The sequence below is a fragment of the Myodes glareolus genome, chromosome 18 (assembly GCF_982192425.1).
Source record: "Myodes glareolus chromosome 18, mMyoGla1.1, whole genome shotgun sequence".
Lineage (NCBI taxonomy): Eukaryota > Metazoa > Chordata > Mammalia > Rodentia > Cricetidae > Myodes > Myodes glareolus.
In genome coordinates, this window is record NC_142043.1 from 65,583,448 (window position 1) to 65,606,653 (window position 23,206).

Below are 23,206 nucleotides of genomic sequence, written 5' to 3' on the forward strand. Positions count from 1 at the left end.
AAGCCCCGCGGCTACGTCAGGGGCTGGGCACACAGGTGGGCCGGAGAGGCGGGGCTTCGATGGGCAGGAAGGCGGGGCTGAAAGTTCCTACTCAATGGAAGCAGAAAACCAGGTAAGGGAAGAAAGAAAAGGGAGATGAAACTGCCTTTGACGGACTGAGGTTCTGGGTGTCATTGGGAAGGAGGGGGCGGTAAGGAGATACCAGAACATTTATATACAGAAACCTTTAACCTATAAGTAAGACCTCCTGTGATAACTGTAGACCATTTTTGAACGGCTCCCAACTCAATGGTACCCAGGGCTGTTACTCCCCGTCGTTCCCTTATGATCCCAGTTTCTTAGAAGATAGCTTTGGCGGTAGCCCAGAGTGGATAACTGTTGCCTGAGCAAGCAGTTGGCTCCTCAGAACCTCCCTCTCTTCTGCTAACTGAACTCCGTGCTTCAAGTGATGTAATCCCCTCTTCAGGTCTCGTCCTGGTTATGAGAACCCAGATCCTGAGAAACCATGCTGAGGAAATAGGACTTCTCCCTTCCACTTCAGATTTCCAGGTGCCATGTCCGCTAAGGATGTCGGACATTTTAATGGCACCAATGAGAAAGATAAAAGATGAATCCCTTCCCAATATCCTTAACTCCCCTTATTAGTCTATTATAAATCTTCCTTCTTTAGATTCATTTCAAATTAGATTAGATTCATTTCAAATTTAGATTAGATTCAAATGCATTTTCAATAGCATTTTGACGCAAAATGAAACCCAACTTTAGCGTGTTGTCCGTTTTGGCGCCATGCTAATGACTCCTCTTTGGAGTGTTCTGCCCTAGGGTGGTCTGGGAAGAAGTTTTTGTTAGGACAAAGGACTGTGGATCTGTGCAGATTGCCTACCCCATGCATCCCTATACTAGAAACCACCCCATGGGTTCTAAATATTGAAAAGTTTTTATTTTTAATTACACTTATTTGTGCATATGTACGTGTGTGTGTGTGTGTGTGTGGTGTGTGTGTGTGTGTGTAGTGTGGAGGAGGTCAAGTTGCAGAATTCAGTTCTCTCTTTTCACCATTTAGGGCCAGGGAATCAAACTCAAGTCCTTAGGCTTGGCAGGAAGCCCCTTAGTCCCGTGAGCCAGCCATCTTGCTGGCCTAACATTTTGGAGAATTCAGACAGGGTTTCTCTGTGTAGGGTTTCATCTCTCTTTGGAGCCTGTCCTGGAACTCTCTGTAGACAAGACTGGCCTCAAACTCAGATATCCTCCTGCCTCTGCCTCCAGAGCGCTGGGAGTGTGCCACCACCGCCGGGCCTTTTCTGTCATCTTACCTGCCAGCACTGCACACTAACCCCTGAGAAAGTGGAAACAATTTCTTCGGGGTGGGGAAGGATACGGTGGAGCAATAGGGGAGTAGAGGAAGGGAACTGAACAGTCTATGCCGCTCCTTCTAATAACCAACAAGAGCGTGAGTCCACCAAAGCTCACCTTGGGAAACGGATGAGTTAATGAGGCTGCCTTACAGCGCATGTGAGGGCTTAGTGTTAGGAGTGTGGGCGACCCTAAACAACGGCACTGGAAAGTCGGCACGGAGCATGGATGCTTGCTTCCCTATAGCCACCCGCATGGAGCCCCTTTCCCAACCTGGGTACTCTAGCCCCGCCCCCAAACCTCAAAACCATGTTCAATTAGATTTTTGGCTCAGAGTGCACTATCGTAAAGCTAGCATCTAAATCATCTTCTCCTGCATAAACCACATAAATTATGCGTGGCCCTGTGACAAGACAATGTCCACTTGGCAATTACTTATATGGTTTTAGAATGTTCTGGAAGCTGAGCAGTGGTGGCACACGCCTTTAATCCCAGCCCTCGGGAGGCAGAGACAGGCAGATCTTTGTGAGTTCAAGGCCAGTTTGGTCTACAAGAGCTAGTTTCAGGACAGGCACCAAAAGCTACAGAGAAACCCTGTCTCAAAAAATCTAAAAAAAGAAAGGAAGGAAGGAAGGAAGGAAGGAAGAAAGAAAGAAAGAAAGAAAGAAAGAAAGAAAGAAAGAAGAGAGAAATGTTCTGGAATGTGGTCCCTGGCTTGGTCGTTTTTCCTGTTGCTGTATAAAATACCCGACAAAGGCAACTTAAGGGAGAGAGGCTTGCTCTTGGCCCACAGTCCCAGGTTACAGTCATCATGGAGGGATGAGGCCCAGGAGTAGGCGGTTGAGGCAGCTGATCACATGACAGCCACAGAAAGAGATGGATGCTTGTATTCAGCTCCCATCCTCCTTCTTAAACAATCCAGTATCTTATCCTAGGGAATGGCTTCATCCATCATTAGAGTGGCTCTTCCTACCTTAATTAGCCTTTCCCAGATGACCTCCACAGGAAGGCCCAGAGGCTTGTCTCATCCCCCGCCCCCCAGCACCCCTCAGGTTCTGTGTCTCAGCAAGTTGATGTTTGAGATCAGCCGTCACACTCCCTGTTTTATCATTATTGTTTTGAGGCAGGGTGTCAGGTATCCTGGGCTGGCCTTAAACTCCTGACCACACCCCTCTACCTCCTAAGTGCTGGGATGCGGGGCTATTACTAAGGTGCCTGACTTAGATGCTCCCTGTGGACTTGACATTTTGCTACCTGGGAAGGAGAGGATAATCTGCGTACCTTGAATCGCCTCAAAGAATTCCTTCTTTAAAACCGTTTATGAAACTTTAAATAACACTGATTCCCAAGGGGCATGTTTAACATTGCTCAACTCAGAAATGCCCTATTATCCCTGCTCTTTGTTCTCTCTACTTAATCCAGTTTTCTCTCCAGGATTTCTTCCCAAAGAAAAGCCACAGTCACCTGATGGTAATATTTGAAATAATATGTGATAAGGGAGCCAAGAATATTAAACCTTCTCTCCCCACCTCCACACAGTCACCCTTATTTAGATCAATTGCACCCCTTTTATTTTATTTATTTATTTGGACATAGAGTTTCCACTATGTAATTCTGGCCAGCCTGGAACTCTACAGCCCAGGCTGGCCTCAGACTCTCAGAGATCTACTTGCCCCTGAGAGCCGGGATAAAAATGAGCACCACCACGCCCGGGCAATAATTTCTACTCAAGATTGGAGCCTGAACTTTGCGTATAGCAGGCAAGCACTCTCCCAGGGCCTCGGTTGTACCCTATGGCAGACTTTTATTTTTCCTTCCTGCAACTTCGCTCCTTTGAATCCTGTTCTTCCCACAGAAGCCAAGGAGCCTTTTAAAATATAACTCACATCATGTCCCTCTGCTCATTACCGGGACTCCCATCACACTTGGCCCAGAATACAACTTCTGACCCAGACGTGATTGCACCTGCCTGGGAGGGAGGGGGGCAAGAGGTAAGCTACACAATGAGTTCAAGGGCAGTGTGGGAAACACGAGACTCTGTGTGTGTGTGTGTGTCTGTCTATGTCTGTGTGTGTGTATGTCTGTCTGAGTCTATGTGTGTGTGTCTGTCTGACTGTCTATGTGTGTGTGTGTCTGTCTGTGTCTGTGTGTGTCTGTGTCTATGTGCGTCTGTGTGTGTGTCTGTCTGTCTATCTGTCTATGTCTGTGTCTGTGCGCGTCTGTGTGTGTCTGTCTGTGTCTGTGTGTACATATGTGTTTTTTTATGTGTTTCTCTCCTCTCACCATGGAGGTTCTGGGAATCTAACACTTGGTGACAAGTGCCTTTACCTGCTGAGCCATCTCACCATCTTGCCAGCCCCAAATCCATACTTCCTAAGGACTCTTTTGCTGACTCTTGAACACTCTACCCCAAGACAAGGTCTTTGCTGTAACTGTTTTCTCTCCTTGGAATTCTCTTCCCCCACATCCCGCAGTTAACTTACTTCCTTATGGCTTTCGATAGCCCCAAGCTCCCTCACCTTGGTTGGCTCACTCTAAGCGCTCATCTTGGGCGTTGGTTGCACCACTTTGCTTTCTAGCCAGTGCTCTCCCACGTGCCAAGGTATAGACTTGTCTGTGACCCATCGCCACCCCTGGAAATGTGAACTCCATTAAACAGGGACTTGGTTTTGTAGCCTGCTGTGTGTTCAGCTTCTAAGAGCTGTGGGTCATAGTTCAGGGGCTTCCTAAATGCTCACTGACGGTGAGGATTGGAAGCATAAATAGTTGGTGTCTTTGGGTTCATGTTGTTTTGCACATTTTTTAAAAGACTTATTTTCTGTACATGTGTGAGTGCCTCCACGCACAGCATGCATGCCTGGTGCCCCGGGAGAACCAGAGTTCCATACAGGTAGTCATGAGCCACTGATGTGAATGCTGGAACTTAGCCTGGGTTCTCTGCAAGAGCAACAGGTGCTCTCAACCACCGGGCCATCTCTCCAATCCCAGTTTTACACATTTTTGCTTGGGAATGGTTGTTTCCTTACCCCAAGAAGGCTGTGCCTCCCTTGCTGAAGACTGTAGAAGCTTGTACATCCTCTTGGCTGGAAAGGTTTTCATTTTGTGAAGATAGGGTCTTCCTCAAAGTTCTTGCAGCTTCCATAGAATGAAAGTATACTGCAGATGGCAAGGGATGGAGGTTACCTGCCCAGCCAGGACATCATCAGCCCTGTCTGTCAAAGGCAGCTGAGCGCGGCCCCAGCAAGGTGGCTTCATAGGTAACAAACAACACCATATATATTTTAATACACTTATTTATTTGAGCTGGGTCTGCTAATGCACACCTTTAATCTCTACTCGCGAGGCTGAGACAGGCAGATCTCTGTGAGTTTCAGGCCATCAGGGCTACATAGTGAGATCTCATTTTTAAAAAATTATATTTATGTGTGTGTGTGAACACACTAAAACACAAGCTCATGTCACAGTGAAGTGTGGCGATCAGAGGACACCTGGGAGAGCTGTCTATCTTCCTCCACCATCCCGTAGGTTCTGAGTTAAACTCAGTGCCTGGTGTAGTAGCCTGTGCCTTTCTCTACTGGTCCATCTGACTGTCCCCCACCTCACCAAAGTCTCTCTCTCTCTTCTTTCTTTCCTTCCTTCCTTCCTTTCTTCTTTCTTTCTTTCTTTCTTTCTTTCTTTCTTTCTTTTCTTCTTTCTTTCTTTTTTAAAAACTATAGCTTACTCTCAGTATAGCCTACCTGTAGATAATTTCAGATAGGAGAGCTTACTGAAAGACAGCAATACAGAGAAAAGGCCTTTAGACTTCCAGAGAGATCGGAGGTGAACTTTAACCTCAAGGGAAAAGTGGTGTGGCAGGAAGAAGACAGTGTGGCTAGAGCTGAGAGGGGAAGCTTCCCAGTGCATTGCAGGACATTGAACCTGAGCCCTAACCACTCAGAACCCTGGCCTCTGTGAGAAAGCCAAAGGTTGGACTGGGATTTGGGGGCAGGAGGGCCCTCTCAAACATCTGTTTCCCCTAGGAAGAACTAAGGAAGAGGAAATGGCTCCGAGAAAGTGGAGTAGCAAAGCAAGGTCTTCTGGAGTAGAGAGGGTGAGGGAGCAGCTAGAGCTGGGGGTGGGAGGGGAGAGAGGACCTGGCATTTTGTTGTCAGAAATTTGTTCTAGAAAAGGAAGTTGGAAGACAATGGTGTCACATGGTGGCTAAATCCTGCAATCCCAGTACACCGGAGGCAGGCAAGGGGAGGCAGATCTCTTGAGTTCAAGGCCAACCTGGTCTACAGGGTGAGTTCCAGGACAGTCCAGGCTACACAGAGAAACCCTGTCTTGAAGAAACAGAAAAAGAAAAGAAAAAAGAAAGGGAATTGGACAAAGAGAGAGAGAGAGAGAGAGAGAGAGAGAGAGAGAGAGAGAGACTCCGCATGATGGTCTTTCATGGTAACTGTTAACAAATTGAGGGAAATAGACAGGCGTGGTGGTGCACACCTGTAAACCTGGCACTAGAAGGGTGGAGGGAGGAGAATCAGGGGCTCAGGGTCAGGTTTGACTGCATAGGGGTTCAAGGCCAGCGTGGACTACATATGCCCCTTTAAAAAAAAAAGAGGATGAAATAAAAACAATATAAGGTTTAAACATGAGAAAGCAAGTACACAAATTACAGTACATAACTGGAGGTTTCTCTCCACCCGCAAGTTCCAGAATAACCACTCTGAGGATTAATATTAATTACAAACTGTTTGGCCTATTAGCTCAGGCTTATTATTAACTAACTCTTACAACTTAAATTAACCCATTTCTATTATTCTGTACTTTATCACGAGGCTCGAGACTTGTTACCTCACATCTTGCTTCTCTGGCAGTGGCTGACATCTCCCTGACTCCACCCTTTTCCTTCCTGTAGCTCTGTTTGGATTTCTGTCTGGCTTTATTCTGCCTGACTATTGGCTAAATCAGTTTCTTTATTAACCCATGGTAATAAAACATATTCACAGCACACAGAAGGGCATCTTACATCAACAGTATGTGGTTTGTAACTTGAACCATATTATGCAATTAAAGAATATAAGCCTAGGACTGGCAACATGGTTTAGTGGATAAAGGTGCTTGTGCCAAGCCAGATGGTGTGAGTTGGAGCCTCAGAACGTGTGTGATAGAAGAAAAAAGCAACTCCTGAAAGTCATCCTGTAAATGCACACAGACACATACATACACATACACGCACACAAATATTTTTTAAGTTTTGTTTTAATTTTCTTATTTTATGAGTATTCCTGTTTTTCTGCATGTATGTCTGTGCACCACTTGCATGCCTGTTGCCTGAGGAGGGCCAGAAGAAAATCCTGGCAATGACCTGGTTTCCATTCCCAGCCACTACAGGGCTGCTCCGACCTTCTGTAACTCCAGTTTCAGGGGATCTGGCTCCCTCTTCTGTCAGTGTGCCTACTGAAGTCTTCTCTATGAAGGGCCAGGAAATGGGGCTGGAGAAATGACCTGTTCTGTGGAGAACTTGCCTTGCACACTTGGGTGCCTGAGTTCAGTCCCCAGAACCCATGTAAATGTGCTGAGCTGGCACTCTTGTTCTCCCAGAATTCCAGAGTCGGAGATAAGAGAACCCCTGAGGCTTGCAGGCAGGCCTGTCAGTGTGGCCTAACTGATGAGTTCCAGGCCAGTGAAAGAGCCTGTCACAAAAGAAAAGGAGACTGGTGGTACTTCCAAAGATGACACTTCATCTGTCCTCCAGCCTCCAATCGCCTGTGCTCACACACGAATGCATTAGTTCTTTCTTTTTTTCTTTTTCTTTTTCCTTTTCTTTTCTTTCTTTCTTTCTTTCTTTCTTTTCTTCTTCTTCTTCTTTTTCTTTGCATTGGTATTTCTTTTGCATTTTCCTTTTCTTTTCTTTCTTTCTTTCTTTCTTTTCTTCTTCTTCTTCTTTTTCTTTGCATTGGTATTTTGTCACGGGCATCGGGTCCCCTGGAATTACAGACAGTTGTGAGCTGCCATGTGGGTGCTGGGATTGAACCCCAGGCCTCTGGAAGAGCTTAACTGCTGAGCTATCTCTCCAGTCCCACATTAGCTCTTTAAAGGGAGGAGTTGGCCTGGTGAGGCTGGCTCAGAGAATGAAGGTACTTACTGCCATTTTGACGACTGGGGTTCAGTCCCTGAGATCCACATGGCGGAAGCAGAGAACCCATTCCCTAGGGTGGCATTCCAACCTCACAATACACATAAGTAGTCTTTTAAGGGCCAGATTATGGCTGCTTTGGGCCTCCTCTGGGCCCGGCTGAACTGCCTCTGCAGCCTGGAAGCCACTTAGCTCATTTGTAGGTAAAATATCAAGGCTGTGCTCCAGTAAAGAATATTCACCGTAAATGTTGAAACCAGAACTCTCCAACATTTTCACACACCACAAAATGTTCTCTCAGTTTCCCCAACAATTTTTAAACGTAGAAGCCATGTTTAGCTGACAGACCTTACACAGCAGCTTCCATGAGAACACAACCTATGGTAAGAAGATTGAGATGCAACTCTGGCGGTGGCTCTCGCCCCTCCGATCTTGCTCTCCTCCCTTTCTGCACGGGAAGCCTCCATCCTGAATTAGCATCTACACACGTTGCAGGCTACTACACATGTGTGTCTGCAGAAACAGCACGTTTCTTGTGTTTTGAAACTTTATAAATAGCATCGTGCTGTACATATGCTCCAGCACCTGGCCCCGTTCCCTCGACAGCCTACTAATACACGGAGTTCAAGTTTACTCATCACGACAGCGTATACGGCCATGTGTAAATACGCCTTCGCTTCGGTACCAATGGTTTTTCCTGTGAAAACCCCTTCATGGGCAAGTTTTGTTGTTTTCTTTGGCTTTGTTCTTTCTTTTAAATAAAAAAAAGGATTCAGTTTTATTTATGTGTACACATGTTTATCTGAGTGTGTGTGTGTGTGTGTGTGTGTGTGTGTGTGTATGTGTGTGTGTGTAGGTGCCTGCAGAAGCCAGAGGAGGGCATCAGATGGGTTTGCAGGCAATCGTGAGCTGCCTACTGTGGGTATTAGGAACCAATCTGGGGTTCTCTGGAAAAGCAGCAGCTGCTTTCGGTGACTTGAGAGAAACGTAAAGATTAGTCTGGGACAGTGAGATGGCTCGGCTTGTTACTAAGCCTGGTGGTCAGAATCATATCCCCAGGAACCCACACGGCACAAGGAGAGAACCAATTCGTGTAGGTTGTTCCCTGACACCGTATGGCACTTAGATACACACCACACACAAATAAATAATGCCTAATTTTTAAATATTACAATATTAACACAGTTCTTAACTTTTTAAGTAAAAAAAGAGGGAATGAATGAAAAGCTAGACACCAGAAGGTCTCCACCTCCCCTTGTGCACACACTCTGTCTTCCTCCTCTTCTTCCTCCTTCCTTTCCTCACTAGCGCTCTGTTTGGGTTTTTAGTGACCTACCATACAAGCCCCTTTCCTTCGCATAGAGAATTTCTCAGGCTTTGACATTGAAGGAAACAGACCCTATTCCTGCAGCCATAAGTACAAGCTACCTACTCCTTTCTCCCCGGGGCTGGAGAGGGAGGCTATGGTCCCCTGCATCTATGCTAGGTTAGCCCTTCCAAATGAGATCCGTGCCCAGCTCCAGCCATTCCCTTCCCGTTCCTCCTTGGGAGCTAAGCGAGAGTCTAGTGCTGTTAATGAAATGCTCCTGCTCTAGATTTTGAGTAAGGAGGTTACAAGGCAGACAGAACCACAACAAACAAACAAACAAACAAACAAACAGACTGTTCTGGTGAGGGAGGGGAGGGGTAGCCCTCAGGATCTGGTGCCAAAGACTCTCAATGTAACTACAGAGTCACACGCTCCTCGGTGGCTTAGCAGTGTCTCTGGTGGCCCAGCTCCATGATATGCCATCGACCAGCACCTTGGTCATCTGCAAGCATGAATGGCCTCCGTTCTTCCCTTGGAGGCCTTCCCTTTCTGGTTCCAGAATCCCCTTTACAATTGCTTTGGTCAGTGGGAATTTAGTGAACATTTCACAAACATTACATAAAAAGGCGCTTGTGTAATTGGGTTTGCACTCACCCACGGCCATGAAAGCCTGTCTAGGCTAGCCTGCTATGCGATAAGAGGATGTGGAACTGGGCCAAGCCCCTATGAGCGAGCCCAGCTGAGGCCACGCTGGGTCAGCCAACAGACTGTTGAGCCTCAGATGTATGAATGAGCTCAACCAAAATCAACAGAGCTTCCTGGCCAACCGACAATCCACCCCAGACACTCTAGTGAGTCCCGCTGAGCTCAGCCCAGCCCAGCCAGCCTCGAGACAAGCTGGGCTCCACAGATGTGTGAACTAAAGGCACCATCATTTTGATAAACTGCTAAGGCTTGCAGTTGACCGTGTGACATGTGCTAGACCCCTTTTTAGAAGATGTTTTATTTATTGCCTTTTAGCATCTTATCTTTCCCCCTTTTATTGAAAATAGATTGTTTTCTCATATAATATATCCTGATTATGGTTTCCCCTCCTTTATGCCTCCCAGTTCCTCCCCACCCTACCGCCCATCTGGATCTAATCCCTTTCTGTCTCTCCTCAGAAAACAAACAGGCTTCTAAGGGATAATCATAAAATATAATATGATAAAACCAAAAACTGAGCTAGGTGGTGGTGGCACATGCCTTTAATCCCAGCCATTGGGAGGCAGAGGCGGGAGGATCTCTATGAGTTCAAGGCCAGCCTGGTCTGCAGAGCTAGTTTCAGGACAGCTAGGGCTGTGACACAGAGAAACCCTGTCTGGGGCGGGGGGGGGGGGGGGGGCGAAAACTATTGTAATTAGACCAAAAGCAGAAGGAAGGAAAAGAGTCCAAGAGAAGGCAGAAAGCAGATCCACATGTTTCCCATGCTCAGTAAGTTTATAAAACACCAAACTGGAAGCCGCAGTGTACGCACAGAGGACCTGGTGCGGACCTGTGCGTGCTGCCTCCGTCTCTGTGAGTTCGGAGGAGTTTTTCTCATGTTGATTTAGAGGGCCTTGTTTTCTTAGGGTCCTCCATCCCCTCTGGCTCTTTCCATCCCCTCTTCCACAAGGCTCCCTGAACCCTGAGGGGAGGGATTGGATGGAGGCATTCCATTTAGGGCTCAGTGTTCCCAGGTTTCTCATCCGCTGTATAATGTCTAGCTTTGGGGTCTCTGTTTGTTCCCGTCTGCTGAAGGAGGAAGCTTCTCTGAAGATGGCTGAGCAAGGCACCGATCCATGAGCACGGCAAGATGTCACTACAAGTCATTTTAGAGCAATTTTTTTCTTTTTACAGCAGTATTAGTTGGTTTTACCCTAGGTCCCTGGACTCTCTGGTCTCAGGTTTTGGTCACCCAAAGCAGTGTTGGGTGTGGGTCCCGTGAAGTGGGCCTTAAGTCAAGTCAGATATTGGGTGGTCACTCCCGCAAGCTTTGGGCCTCCATTGCACTAGCCTATCCTGCAGGCAGGACACTGTTGCCAAGGTTTGTGGATAGACTGGTGTTTTTTTTTTCTCTTTTGGTAGAATGCAGAGTGCCCTCCTGCACCCCAGACACTAGAACACAGGGATGAAGGCTTCCTGTGGGCACCAGCTCAACTTAGCTTTGTTCAGTGAGCTCTGCAGGTGTTGTCTTCACCAATGAGGGCTCACCATCAGTTTGTGGAGAGCAGCCTGCCGTCATGACAACAGCCGGGGTTGTTTGGGGGTTACCATGGGACCCCTTGGACCAGAAATTCAATTAGATGTTACCTAATCCTGGGACTGGAGACTTTGTTTGGTGACAAGAGATGGCTGGTTGGAACTCTGTCTTCCACATTGGTTGTCAATTTCAGTTAGACTGCCTCATGCATGTCTGTATTTTAGGGAGTTTCTACTGTGTTGGGTTTCCGGACTAGCCCTCAAGTGGTCCTTAACTTTACCTGTCTCTCCCTGTAGTCTCTCTCGTCCCCACTTGGTCCTCCTGTCCTAGCTCCCCCATCCATCCATAACTATCTAGTCTACTTCTCTTTCCCAATGAGCTCCATTTGCCTCCCCAACCCCAGGCCTTTACTCTGTATCCACGCTCTGTGTTTCTATGAATTGTAGCTTGGTAGTCATGGACTTAATAGCTAATATTCACATATAAGTAGATACATACCGTATTTCTCTTTGTGGTTCTGGGATACCTCACTCATGTTTTTTTTTTCTAGTTTCATGCTTTCACCTGTGAATTTCATTTTTTTAACAGCTGAGTAATACTCCATTGTGTAAATGTATCACATTTTCTTTATCCATTCTTCTACTGGGGGAGATCTAGGTTGTTTCCAATTTCCGGCTTTTATAGAGCAGCAATAAACATGGTTGAATAAATATCTCTGTGGTAGAATGAAGGCCTTTGGGCATATGTCCAAGAGCGGTATAGCTGGATCTTGAGATCGGTCAGTTCCCTTCTTTCTGAAAAACCACCACACTGGTTTCCGTAGTGGTGGTTTGCATCTCCACCAACAGCGAGCTAGTGTTCCCCTTACTCCACATCCTCACCAGCCTGAGCTCTCACTTGTGTTATTGGTCTTAGCCATTCTGACTCGCATAAGATGAAACCTTAACGCAGTTTTTTTAAATTATTTATTACGTATACAATATTCTGTCTGTGTGTATGTCTGCAGGCCAGAAGAGGGCCTCAGACCTCATTAAAGATGGTTGTGAGCCACCATATGGTTGCCGGGAATTGAACTCAGGACCTTTGGAAGAGCAGGCAATGCTCTTAACCACTGAGCCATCTCTCCAGCCCCCTTAAAGCAGTTTTGATTTACATTCCCTAATAACTAAGGTTGTACAGTTTTTTAAGTGTTTCTTAGCCAACCATTTGAGTTTCCCCTTTTGAGAATTCTCTGTTTAGATCTGTACCCCATCTTTTGATTGAGTTGTTTTTTGATATCTAGGGTTTTTTGTGCTTTGTATATTTTGGATATTAGCCCTCTATCAGATGTGTGGTTGGTAAAAATTCTTTTCCCATTCTGTAGGCTGCCACTTTGCCCAGATGGTGGTGCCCTTCGCCTTGTAGAAGCTTCTCAGTTTCATGATGTCCCACTTTAATTTTTATCTTAGTGCCTGCACTAAGGTTGTTCTGCTCAGAAAGTCTTTTCCTATGTTACTGAGTCCAAGGCTAATTCCCTACTTTCTCTCCTATAAGGCGCAGTGTAGCTGATTTTATGTTGAGGTCTTTGATCCATTTGGAGTTTTATGCAGAGTGGTAGCTTTGGCTCTGTTGGAATTACTTTACATGCACTCATCCACTTTGACCAGCACCATTCGTTAAAGGTGCTGTCTCTTAGGGCTCCTATTGCTGCAATAAAACACCATAACCCAAAAAAACAAGCTGGGGAGGACAGGGTTTATTTGGCTTACATTTTCACATTGCTGTTCATTGTAACTGGAGGTTTCTCTCCTGCCTGCCAGTTCCCAAAAAAACACTCAGAGGCTGATATTAATTATAAATGTTTAGCAGTCATTTTCCTATGGGTCCTGCATATCCAGTATGCAGCATACAGTCAGGCAGTCCAGGCAAGAGCAGTTTCTTGCCCAAATGGCTATCCTTGCCACATTGGAAGCAAACTCCATGAGGAGCTTCTTCGATGCCCACCATCCTCTTAAAGTAATTGGTGCTGCCAGGAGCAGATGTGTCTCACTGTCAAGAAAAGCCTAAGTTCTTAAAACATTTTTTAAAATATTTATTTATTTATTTATTGGTGTCTTGACTGCATGTATGTCTTGTGAGGGTGTCGGATCCCTTGGAACTGAAGTTATAGACAGTTGTGAGCTGTCTTATGGGTGCTAAGAATTGAACCCCGGTCCTCTGGAAGAACAGCCAGTGCTCTTATCCACTGAACCATCTGTCCAGTCTCCTTAAAACATTTTAAATACCATATTCTTCGAAGTGCTTGAAGATAACCTATCTATTTGAAATATTTCTCTGAATATCTAGAAAATCTACCTAACACGACTATAAGTTTGACTATTATAGATGACTATTAGTATTTCTTAACTGTACATTACATTTTAAATGAGCTGCATAAACATAATACATTAAACAAGAGTAGAAATATACATATAGCATAAAAATGACCTTAAATTTGTATCAGTATACACAAATCCTTTAAACAAGAATAGAAACATATATACAGTGTAGCACAATTAACTTTAAATTTGTGTCATTATACCAAAGTCCATGTCAATGCAAAATGTCTGAGATTAATAGTTATTTTTTTATTCTATATTCCCCCTAAATATAACAAACATCCGTAACCTACCAAATAACCAAAGACCATTCATATCCCCTAAAATTTGTGGGAATGTGGACAAAGTTTTCTCCAAACTACTTCCTCCTGTCTGTGGTAAAAGTATCTTTAGTATCCCTGATAAAATTTTGAGATAATGACCAAGTCCTGGGAGGACCAGTGGTAACCTTTGTTGATAGATATCACCTGTCAAATTTTAGGAGATCTCCCTTGATCAAACCTGGTTCATCTTAACCTGGAACAAATCCTCCTGTTCTCTTGTTTCCTGTGGAAACAAAAGCAAAAATGCTTCTTAAAAGCAGGGCAGCTTTTAAGTTCCATTTTAAAAATATATTTTTGACCTATGTTTTAAAACATAAAGTTCATAGCAGACAGAGGGGCATCCCCCATCAGTTCATCACCAAAGGAAGTCAGAACAGGAGCTCAAACAGACAGGATCCTGGAGTCAGGAGCTGATGCAGAGGCCATGGAGGATGCTACTTACTGGCTTGTTCATCATGGTTTGTTCAGCCTCCTTTCTTATAGAACTCAGGACCACCAGCCCAGGGATGGCACCACCCACAATGAGCTGGACCCTCCCCCATCAATCACTAATTGAGAAAATGCCTTGGCGCTGGATCTCATGAAGGCATTTCCTCAATTGGGGCTTCTTCCTCTGATGAATCTAGCTTGGTCAAGTTGACATAAAACCAACCAGTACACTGTCATGTTTCCTGTGTGATTCTGGATTCTTTATGGAGGTCCATAAGGGTGTGGATTTATCTCTTGGTCTTCAATCTGATTCTGTTGGTCAACATGTCTGTTTTTGTGCCAGTACCATGAGGTTTTATTACTATAGGTCTGTAGTGCAACTTTAAATTGAGGATGGTGATACCTCCTGCAGTTCTTTTATTATTTAATATTGTTTTAGCTATCCTGGGGTGTGTGTGTGTGTGTGTGTGTGTGTGTGTGTGTGTGTGTGTGTGTTTCTTTATGAAACTGAAAACTGTCCTTTCAAGGTCTGTGAAGAATTGTGTTGGAATTTGACAGGGCTTGCATTGAGTCTATAAATTACTTTTGGTAGAAAGGCCATTTTTCCTATATTAATCCTACCAATCCATGAGCGTGGGAGATCTTTCCAAAGCCTCACATGCTATTCCCTGTCAAGTATTGCCACTCCCTAATGACCAAGAATTCAAATATATGAGCAGAAGTGGGCCATTCCTCTTCAAACTTGACAGAAATCAATGAAGAATGTTATTGATTCCTGTTATTCTGTTGTTGTTCTTGCATGTATGTGCATGTATATGTGCCTGTGTGTACATATGTGTGTGCATGCATGTACGTACCCTCATGCACTTCCTCTCTTTTGACTTACTGGTCTGGGGTCATTTATTCCCTGTGTCTTCATGGCTGTAGTTAACCTCTTTGGGTTGGAACTTTCCTTCTAGTTCTGCCTATAGAACTTGATTTGTAGATAGATATTGCTTAAATCTGGTTTTATCGTGGAATGTCTTATGTTCTCTGTCTCTTGTGGTTGAAAGTTTCGCTGGGTAAAGTAGTCTGGGCTGGCATCTGTGATCTCTTAGAGTCTGCAGCACATTTGTCTAGACCCTTCTGGCTTTTAGAGTCTCTGTTTTAAAGTCTCCATTAAGAAGTTGGACATATGGGGCTCAGCGGTTAAGAGCACTGACGGCTCTTCCAGAGGACCCGGGTTCAATTCCCAGCACCCACATGGCAGCTCACAACTGTCTGAAAATCCAGTTCCAGGGGATCTGACACCTTCACACCAATGAACATAAAATAAAGATAAATAAATCATTAAAAAAATTTAAAAAGGAGTTGGACATAGAGCCTAATATGGTGGCACATGCCTTTAATCCTAGCACTCAGGAGGCAGAGGCAGGCGGATCTCTGTGAGTTTGAGGACAAGGTTGGTGTAATTCTACAGGTCTGCCTTTTTATATGTTACTTGGATTTTTTTTCCCCTGGCAGCTCTTAATGTTCTTTCTTTGTTCTGTACACTGAGTGTTTTGATTATTATGTGCTGAGGGAACTTTCTTTTCTGGTTCAGTCTATTTATGATCTGTGCCTTTGACCTGGGTTTCTTCTCCTCTATTCCTATTATTCTTAGATTTGTTGCTTTCATAGTGTCCCAGATTTCCTGGATGTTTTGTACCTGGATTTTTTTCTTTTTTAAATTTAACATTTTTTTGACTGAGGTATCTATTTTATTTTTAATTATGTAAAAATTCACATATGCAGGTGTACAAGTGCCCTCAGAGTCCAGAAGGGGCGTCGGATCTCCTAGAACTAGAGTTACAAGAGGTTGTGAACTGCCTTCATGAGTTCTGAGAACTGAACTGAGGTCCTCGGCAAGAGCTGTGTGTAAGCCCTCTTAACCACAGAGCCATCTCTCCGTTACCAAATGGTAGACTTTAGAATGCTCATAGGCAGAGTACTAGAGGCAGATTTATCCTTTCGGTTAGGAGTGTGTCTTCGAAATAACATGATTTGAACGTGATAGGAAACACCATTTCCTGTGGGAATTTAAAACGGACTAGGGCTCTGCTCCGTGACACCCTTAGAGGTCTCCATCCCTTCTCTGTCAGGTAGAAACTGTGGTCTTCAAAGGCTCACTTGGTCCTGGTGGCTCCCCAGCACATGCTCATTTGCACCATCTGGAGGAGGAACTGGCCGGTTACCTTAGTTTCTCCCTCTTTGTCCTTTCTTACAAACTGATAGCCTACAGCCAGGCACAGTGGCTCCTGCCTGCAACTCCAGCAGGAGGTGGAAGCAGAGGGATCAGGAGTTCAAAGTCATAATTGGATTCATGGTAAGACCAGGCTACCCAAGGTATCAAGCACCAAGCAAGATGGCTGAAGGTCGGAGTTGGATTCCTGGGATCCCCATGGAGATGGCAGGAGAGAGCCTATTCCCCAGGATGTCCCTCTGACCTCCTCCAATGCACCTTGGTATGCTCCCCACACACATGTAACACTCACATGCACACAAAACGAACAGAATAGCATTGTTCAAACTTTGGTAGCATAGCCAGCAGTTGTGTGGGAGACTTGGAAATGTAAACCCAGTTCTGGCCGACTGTGCAGCTCTGTAAAGACCACGTCTGTGGAAGGGGCAGTCGCCACAGCAGCGAAGGGCCTGCCTTCCATCACAGACCTCCACGGCTAAGGAAGATGAGTCATAAAGGGAACAAAATCCGACCTCTTTGCCAAGAGGGCTCCTTGCCGGTGGAACAGCGCAGCTGGGCTCTTGGTGCTGGCTCGGGTAGTTATCTATGGCAGGTATGGTAATTCTGCAGCTCAGCTGCTGGGGTTCTGGGAGTGTGTAACTTCCTGTGGAAAAAGTGAACAGGAAGGAGAGCTTCCGGAGCACTCCTGATTAGAATGCCAACGAGGGGACCACAAAAAGGGGGCTAACCTGGGACCCTGACACCGCGGAGATCTGGAAAACCTGGAGGGAACGAGTCAAGTGGAGAAAAGATATTTGAGAAAGAAAAGCTTACACACGAGGGGAGGAATGTGGAGCCACCCTGGGGTGACGAGTGGGGGCTGACCTTGAGACCCTGTGTGCAGCAGCGTCATTTATTGTCATTTATCGTCTGTGTTTGCTCAGTCCCTGTGGGGAGTGGTTCTCCTGCTTGTCAGCTGGTTCACCGCCAAAGCACCACAGGCACGTTCTCTTTGTGTGCTGGAGAGGATCGCCATTCTACTGAAGGCTTAAAGGACTTTTGTTTTGGAAAATCTGAACACAGATTTAGGTCTGTGGGTGAGCGGGAGTGTTGCCTGGAAGAGCGAGAGGAGAGAGAAATTGTCTGGCTTCCCTGCAGTAATTGGGATATCTCTCCTGCTGGGAAAATGGAGACGTGGCATGTTGTCTTCCCCGAAGAGTGTGTCCTCCCCCCACATGCTGAGTTGGATGCTGGCTGTGTGACTGGGAAGTAAGCTCAAGGCCTCAGCCTTCATTGGGTCTCTAAGAAGTGGGACCGGTGTGCTGGAGAGATGGCTTGATGTCAGAGTACTTCCTGCTCACAACTGTCCGTAACTCCAGTTCCTCTGGCCCCAACTGACGCCCTCTTCTGGCTTCTATGGGCACTGCATGCACATGGTACACACACATGCATGCAAACATTCATACACAGGAAATGAAAGAAAAAAGATATGGCTGGCACCAGTAGTTACTCTCACAAAAAGCCTGCTGCCATGGCACAAGGAGACTCGAGCAGCCCTTAATCCAGAAATTGGATCTTAATCCAGAGCTGAGGTCTCTGGCCAGTACCCAGCCAAGAACTACCAGTTGCCAGGTGAGTGAGACGCCTCTCTTCCAAGGACAGCCTTCAACTGGCAGCTGCCCCAGGCCTTTATTTGACCTTAGGAGGGTCCCTGAGACATAGCAGCTAGGACACTTTGGCTTCCTGCCTCAGAATCCCAAGATATCTAAGCGTGGAACCATGCAGATGCCCATCAGCTGATAGATGGGTAAAGAAGATGTGGTACGTACAGACCGTGGAATGCATTCTGCTGTGATGTAATATGAGATCATGGCATCTGTAGGGAAATGGATGAAACTGGAAATCATTATATGAAGTGAAATAAGCCAGGCTCAAAGAGACAAATCAGACATGTTTTCTCTCATACGTGGAGCCTAGATTTTAATTCTGTCTGTGTGTAGGTGAGACAGAGACAGAGAAACAGAGAGAAGAAGATCACGAGACTAGGAAGTAGACACTGTGAGTCCAAGGCAGCTTATAAAAAAAGCATTTAATTAGGGGCCTTACGGTGTCAGAGGGTGAATCCATGACCACCAAGGCAGGAAGCAGGGCAGCAGGCAGGCATGACACTGGAGCAGTAACTGTAAACTTACATCTTATCCACAGCAGCAGTCAGAGAGAGAGAAAGACAGACAAGGCCTGGCTTTGAGGTTTCAAAGCCCACCCCCATAGAGCATACCTTGTCCAGCAAAGCCGCACCTCCTAATCCTTCCCAAACAGTTTCATCAGCTGAGGACCAACCATCCAAATACATGATCCTGGGGCCATTCTCATTCAAACCACTACACCTTTGTAAACGTGACGACCTGAGCTCAATCCCCCAAACCCACATTTTTTAAAAAAGGCCAGATATGCTTATAATCTAAACATGGAGAAAACAGATCCCTGGATCCCTGCAGCTCACTGGCCAGCTGGCCTAGCCGACTTAGTGAGCTCCAGTGAGAGAGCCTAGCTTTAAAAATAAGATTTTAAACCAGTCAGTGGTGGTGCACGCCTTTAATGCCAGCACTCAGGAGGCAGAGGCAGGCCTGGTCTACAGAGTGAATTCCAGGCAGCAAAAGCTACATAGAGAAACCCTATCTTGAAAGAGAGAGAGAGAGAGAGAGAGAGAGAGAGAGAAGAATTTTTAAAAATAGCTTACAAATGTTTGCCTTCCTAGTGTATAACATTTAAGGTAATTCCTTAGAGCATGACAGCTATAGGTCAGTTAATACAGACACAGCATTTAAAGGGGAAATAGCCAAGCATGTCTCAAGGTGACCAGCAAGATGGTTCAGCAGGCAGAGAGCTTACCATGTAAGTCTCGGGCCTGAATTTGGTCCCCAGAACTCACTTAAAGGGAGAGAGAGAACCCATCCTTAAAGTCATCCTCTGACCTCCACGTACATGCTGTGGTAGGAGTGCATGCTCTCTCTGTCCCCCCCTCTCTCTCTTCCTCTCTCTCTCTCACACACACATACACAGATACATACACTTGCACATAAATAGATGATAGATAGGTAGACAGATAGATAGATAGATAGATACTTTTTAAAATATAGTCTTAGGTCAGGCATAATGTCACATGCCTTTAATCCCAACACTTGGAGACAGGAGGATTTCTGTGAATTCAAGGCCAGCCTGACCTATATTGTAGTTCGAGGACATCAGAGCTTTATAGTGAGACCCTGTCTCAAAAATAAATAAAATGCAGTCTTAGACCAACCTTGATAGCACACACCTTAACCCCAGCACTCAGGAAGCAGAGGCAGGAGCTCTGTGAGCTCTAAGTCAGCACAGTCTTTATAGGGATCTGATGCCCTTCTCTGGACTCCATGGGCACTACACATACATACACACACACATACACAGACACACACACATACATACTTACATACATACTCACACACACACACACACACACACACACACATATTAAAATAAGTCTTGAAAAAGAGAAAATAAAATGTAAGTATTGTACCGCCCACATCCTCTTCCATTATCAGAAAGAAAACATTTTGGCAGTGTGCCCAGCCCATTTCCACGTGTGTCTCATCTCCTAGAACTGTGCCCATGGGTGGCCTTACTTCAAGGCAATGTTTGGGAAGACAAATATTATGCCTGAATCTGGGCTTCTTGCCATCCTGAACACAACCAGACTTTCTTAGCAAAGGAGGAACTGGGCGGAGAAAAGGACACTAACTCTGTGTGAAGCTCAACAGAGAGTAGTTAATGCACAGAGTGAGCAGGGGCTGGCCCTTGGCACGAAGACGAAAGAACACCGAGAAGCTTGGTACTCCCCGTACGCAAAGCCCTTCCGAGTCTTCTGAATGTATTTGCTCATTTAATCCTCAAGACAGTCTCACAGGGTTATCTACAAATGGGTCTTTTAAACATTTCTCATATCTTTGTTCATTTTGTGTGCATGCGTGTGCACACGCATGCCGTGGCAGTCTCATGGAAACCGTCAGAGGACAATTTCCCAGACTCAGTTCTCTCTTTCCACCCTATGGGTCCTGGGGATCAGACTACGATTCAGTCGAGGTTCATTTGACAACTATTTAATATCCTCCTTGTGGGACTCTGTGGCAGTTTATTCCTGCCTTTACATTTTTATTAATTATTATTATGTGTGTATAATGGGAGGCATCTGTGCTGTGGCATGTGCGTGGAGGTCAGAGGACAACTTTGTGGGATGATTTCCCTTCTCATGCCTTGATTAAATTCAGGTTGTCGGGCTTGGCAGCAAGCGCCTCATCTCAGCACATTCTTTTCATTTTTAATTAATTTATTTAATTTTATGTACATTGGTGTCTTGCCTACACATATGTGTGTCTGAAGATGTCAGAGCCCCTGAAAGTGGAGTTACAGGCGGTTGTGAGCTGTCATGTGGGTAGTGAGAATTAACTCAGGTCCTCTAGAACAGCTTTACCCACTGAGGCATTTCTCCAGCCCTGAGCCATTCCTTATTGAAGCAACTCCTACACGTTTTTTTCCTATTTTTTAAGACAGGTTTCCCTGTAGCTCAAACTGCTCTTTAAATCACTATGCCACCAAGAATGACCTTGAACTCCTGATCCTCCTGCCTCCATCTCATGAGTGCTGGGTTTGAAGCTGTGTGTGCACCATGGTTCTATACAGTGCTGGGGATAGAACCCTAGATTTCATGTGTGCAAGGCAAGCACCGTGTTGTCTGAGCCAAGCCCGCAGTTCTGCTGCTGTACTTTTATTGATTTCTGTTGTCTAGTTACCAACAGTTCACACTGTCACGCCGTTTTCTAATAGTACTCTACATGGCTCTAGCAGTTTTATTGGCTCTATGAGCTCTTCTCTTTTCTACAAAACTTGAGTGTTTGTGTGTGTGTGTGTGTGTGTGCGCGCGCGCTGCGCATGCACCATCAGTTATTAATATCAGGCACTCAGGGAGAAACAGATCAATAAGGACTTTGACATAGCGGGACTTGGTACACACAGAACCCTTAGGATCAGCAAGGAGGAAGTTAGGGAAAGGCAGGGCATATCAAGTTACTGTGAATATTTCCTTGCTGTGATGGCTTTTGTTTCTTTGGACAACTTGGCAAACATGGACTTGGATCATGAGCAGCTGACAGAGCCTCCCCCACAGGAGAATGGAGGGTTCCTCCCCGTGTCTATGGCCCAGCATGCGGGGCTGGCTTCCGAAGAGCAGAATGCTGGAAGGTCACTGTGGGACTTCTGAAGCCAGGCTAAGATGTGACAAGACAGCCCGCTTGGCTCGATCTTCTAGAGCTTTCTGACTGCGGAGAGGCGTCCTCCTCTGTGGCTTTGAAAGGGGTTCTCCCACTGAACTCAAAACTCTGTTTTGCTTAGGCAGGCCGGCCAGTGAACTGCAGGATCTATCTGCCGGTCTTCACCCCTGTCCACCCCCCACCCCCCTAATTACAGAACAGGCCACCACAGGGGTTTTACAATGGGGCACCCTGAACTCAGGTCCTCTGTAAGCCCTTTACCCAGGAGCCATCGGCCTTCCTCCCCACCCCCCGTCTTTTGTCAGCCAAAGCCACTAGTTCCCATTTCCTTTCCTCTCTCTGCTTCCAAGGTGGGGGATGGAGATGGAGGTGGAGAGCCTGGTACCTCATGCGCGGACGGGCACTGAACTCCCGTGGGGTCGCTTGTCTCCACAGGAGGTACTGGCATGAAGCAGCAGAACTGGTATGGGCTGTCGGCGAAGATGGGCACAGTGCTGTCAGGGGTCTTTTCCATCATGGCCACCCACATGCACCTCATCTTCGAAAAGAAGCAGTTTGGGAGCAGCAACTGCACGAATAACCTCCAGAGTCAGGGTATCAATGTTGTGAGATACTTCTTCATCTGCTGGAGCTACAAAATCGTCCTCTTCCTGTCCCTCGTCACCATGGCAGTCAGCTGCTTCCTCCTGTATTCCGTGTACGCCCAGATTTACGGGGGTCTCATGAGCTACACCATCTGGATCTTCACCTATGAGTCCGTCAACCTGGTGGTCCAAATCCTCACCGATGAGTTCTGCCTGGCACTGGTCAGAGCCATGCGCTGGTTCGGCTGGGTGTCCCGTGCGTCCCTACACACCTTCTGTCTGTACTTTGTCGTTACTCATGCCCAAATCATCTACCAGAGCAAAAAACAGGGCAACATACTCTCTTACCATAGGCGCATCTCTTTGGGAACTGGAGATGCTCCACGGCGGAAATCCAAGATTTTAAGTTTTGTCCCCCACTACAGTGAGTAAAGGTAGCCATTTTTCAACCCTGGAGGCTCTCAGGGTAGCCCCAGTCTCCCCAGATCACCTTTTGGGGGAAAGGAGAGTTTCTTTTGCTATGCTGTATCTTCTTTCGCCTCAATCCCTAGCTAGCGATGTCTCCTGTTATAGTCCAAATAAGTAAAAATAAACAAACAATTAAGCAAGTAAAAAGAGAAAAACCATTCTTTAGTTTCTCTCTTGAGTTTCGCCCCCAACACACATAGTTTGTCAAAAAGTGGTCACAGGGGTTGGAGAAATGGCTCTGCAGTGAAAAGCAGTGGCTGCTCTTCCAGAGGACCTGGGTTTGGTTCCCAGAACCCACACAGCAGTTTACAAACATCTGTAACTGCAGCGCTAGGGGAGCCAATGCCCTCTTCTGGCCAACACAGGCATTACACACACCGTGCACACATGTACAAGCAAGCACTTACCCACTTAGGGTTCTATTGCTGTGAAGAGACACCATGGCATGACAACTCTTAGAAAAGAAAGCATTTATGGGGGGCGGGGCACTTGCTTATACTTTTAGAGGCCTAATCCATTATCATCATGTCAGGGAGCA

At 46.0% G+C, this 23,206-nt stretch overlaps 2 protein-coding genes across 2 annotated transcripts in view; both read left to right on the plus strand.

The window, feature by feature from the left end:
• Window positions 1-15: 15 nt before the first annotated feature.
• The window catches only part of Tmem217b (transmembrane protein 217B), a 32,861-nt gene continuing 9,670 nt past the window's right edge, over window positions 16-23,206 (plus strand). The window contains exon 1 of the mRNA XM_048451266.3: window positions 16-112. The gene's annotated coding sequence lies outside the window, so the exon portion shown is untranslated. The remainder of the gene's footprint in view (window positions 113-23,206) is intronic.
• Window positions 18-22,950, plus strand: Tmem217 (transmembrane protein 217). Its single transcript, XM_048451265.3, has 2 exons — window positions 18-112; window positions 22,052-22,950. Exon 2 carries the CDS (start codon window positions 22,063-22,065, stop codon window positions 22,630-22,632), a length of 570 nt encoding a protein of 189 aa, XP_048307222.1. The 5' UTR covers window positions 18-112; window positions 22,052-22,062; the 3' UTR covers window positions 22,633-22,950.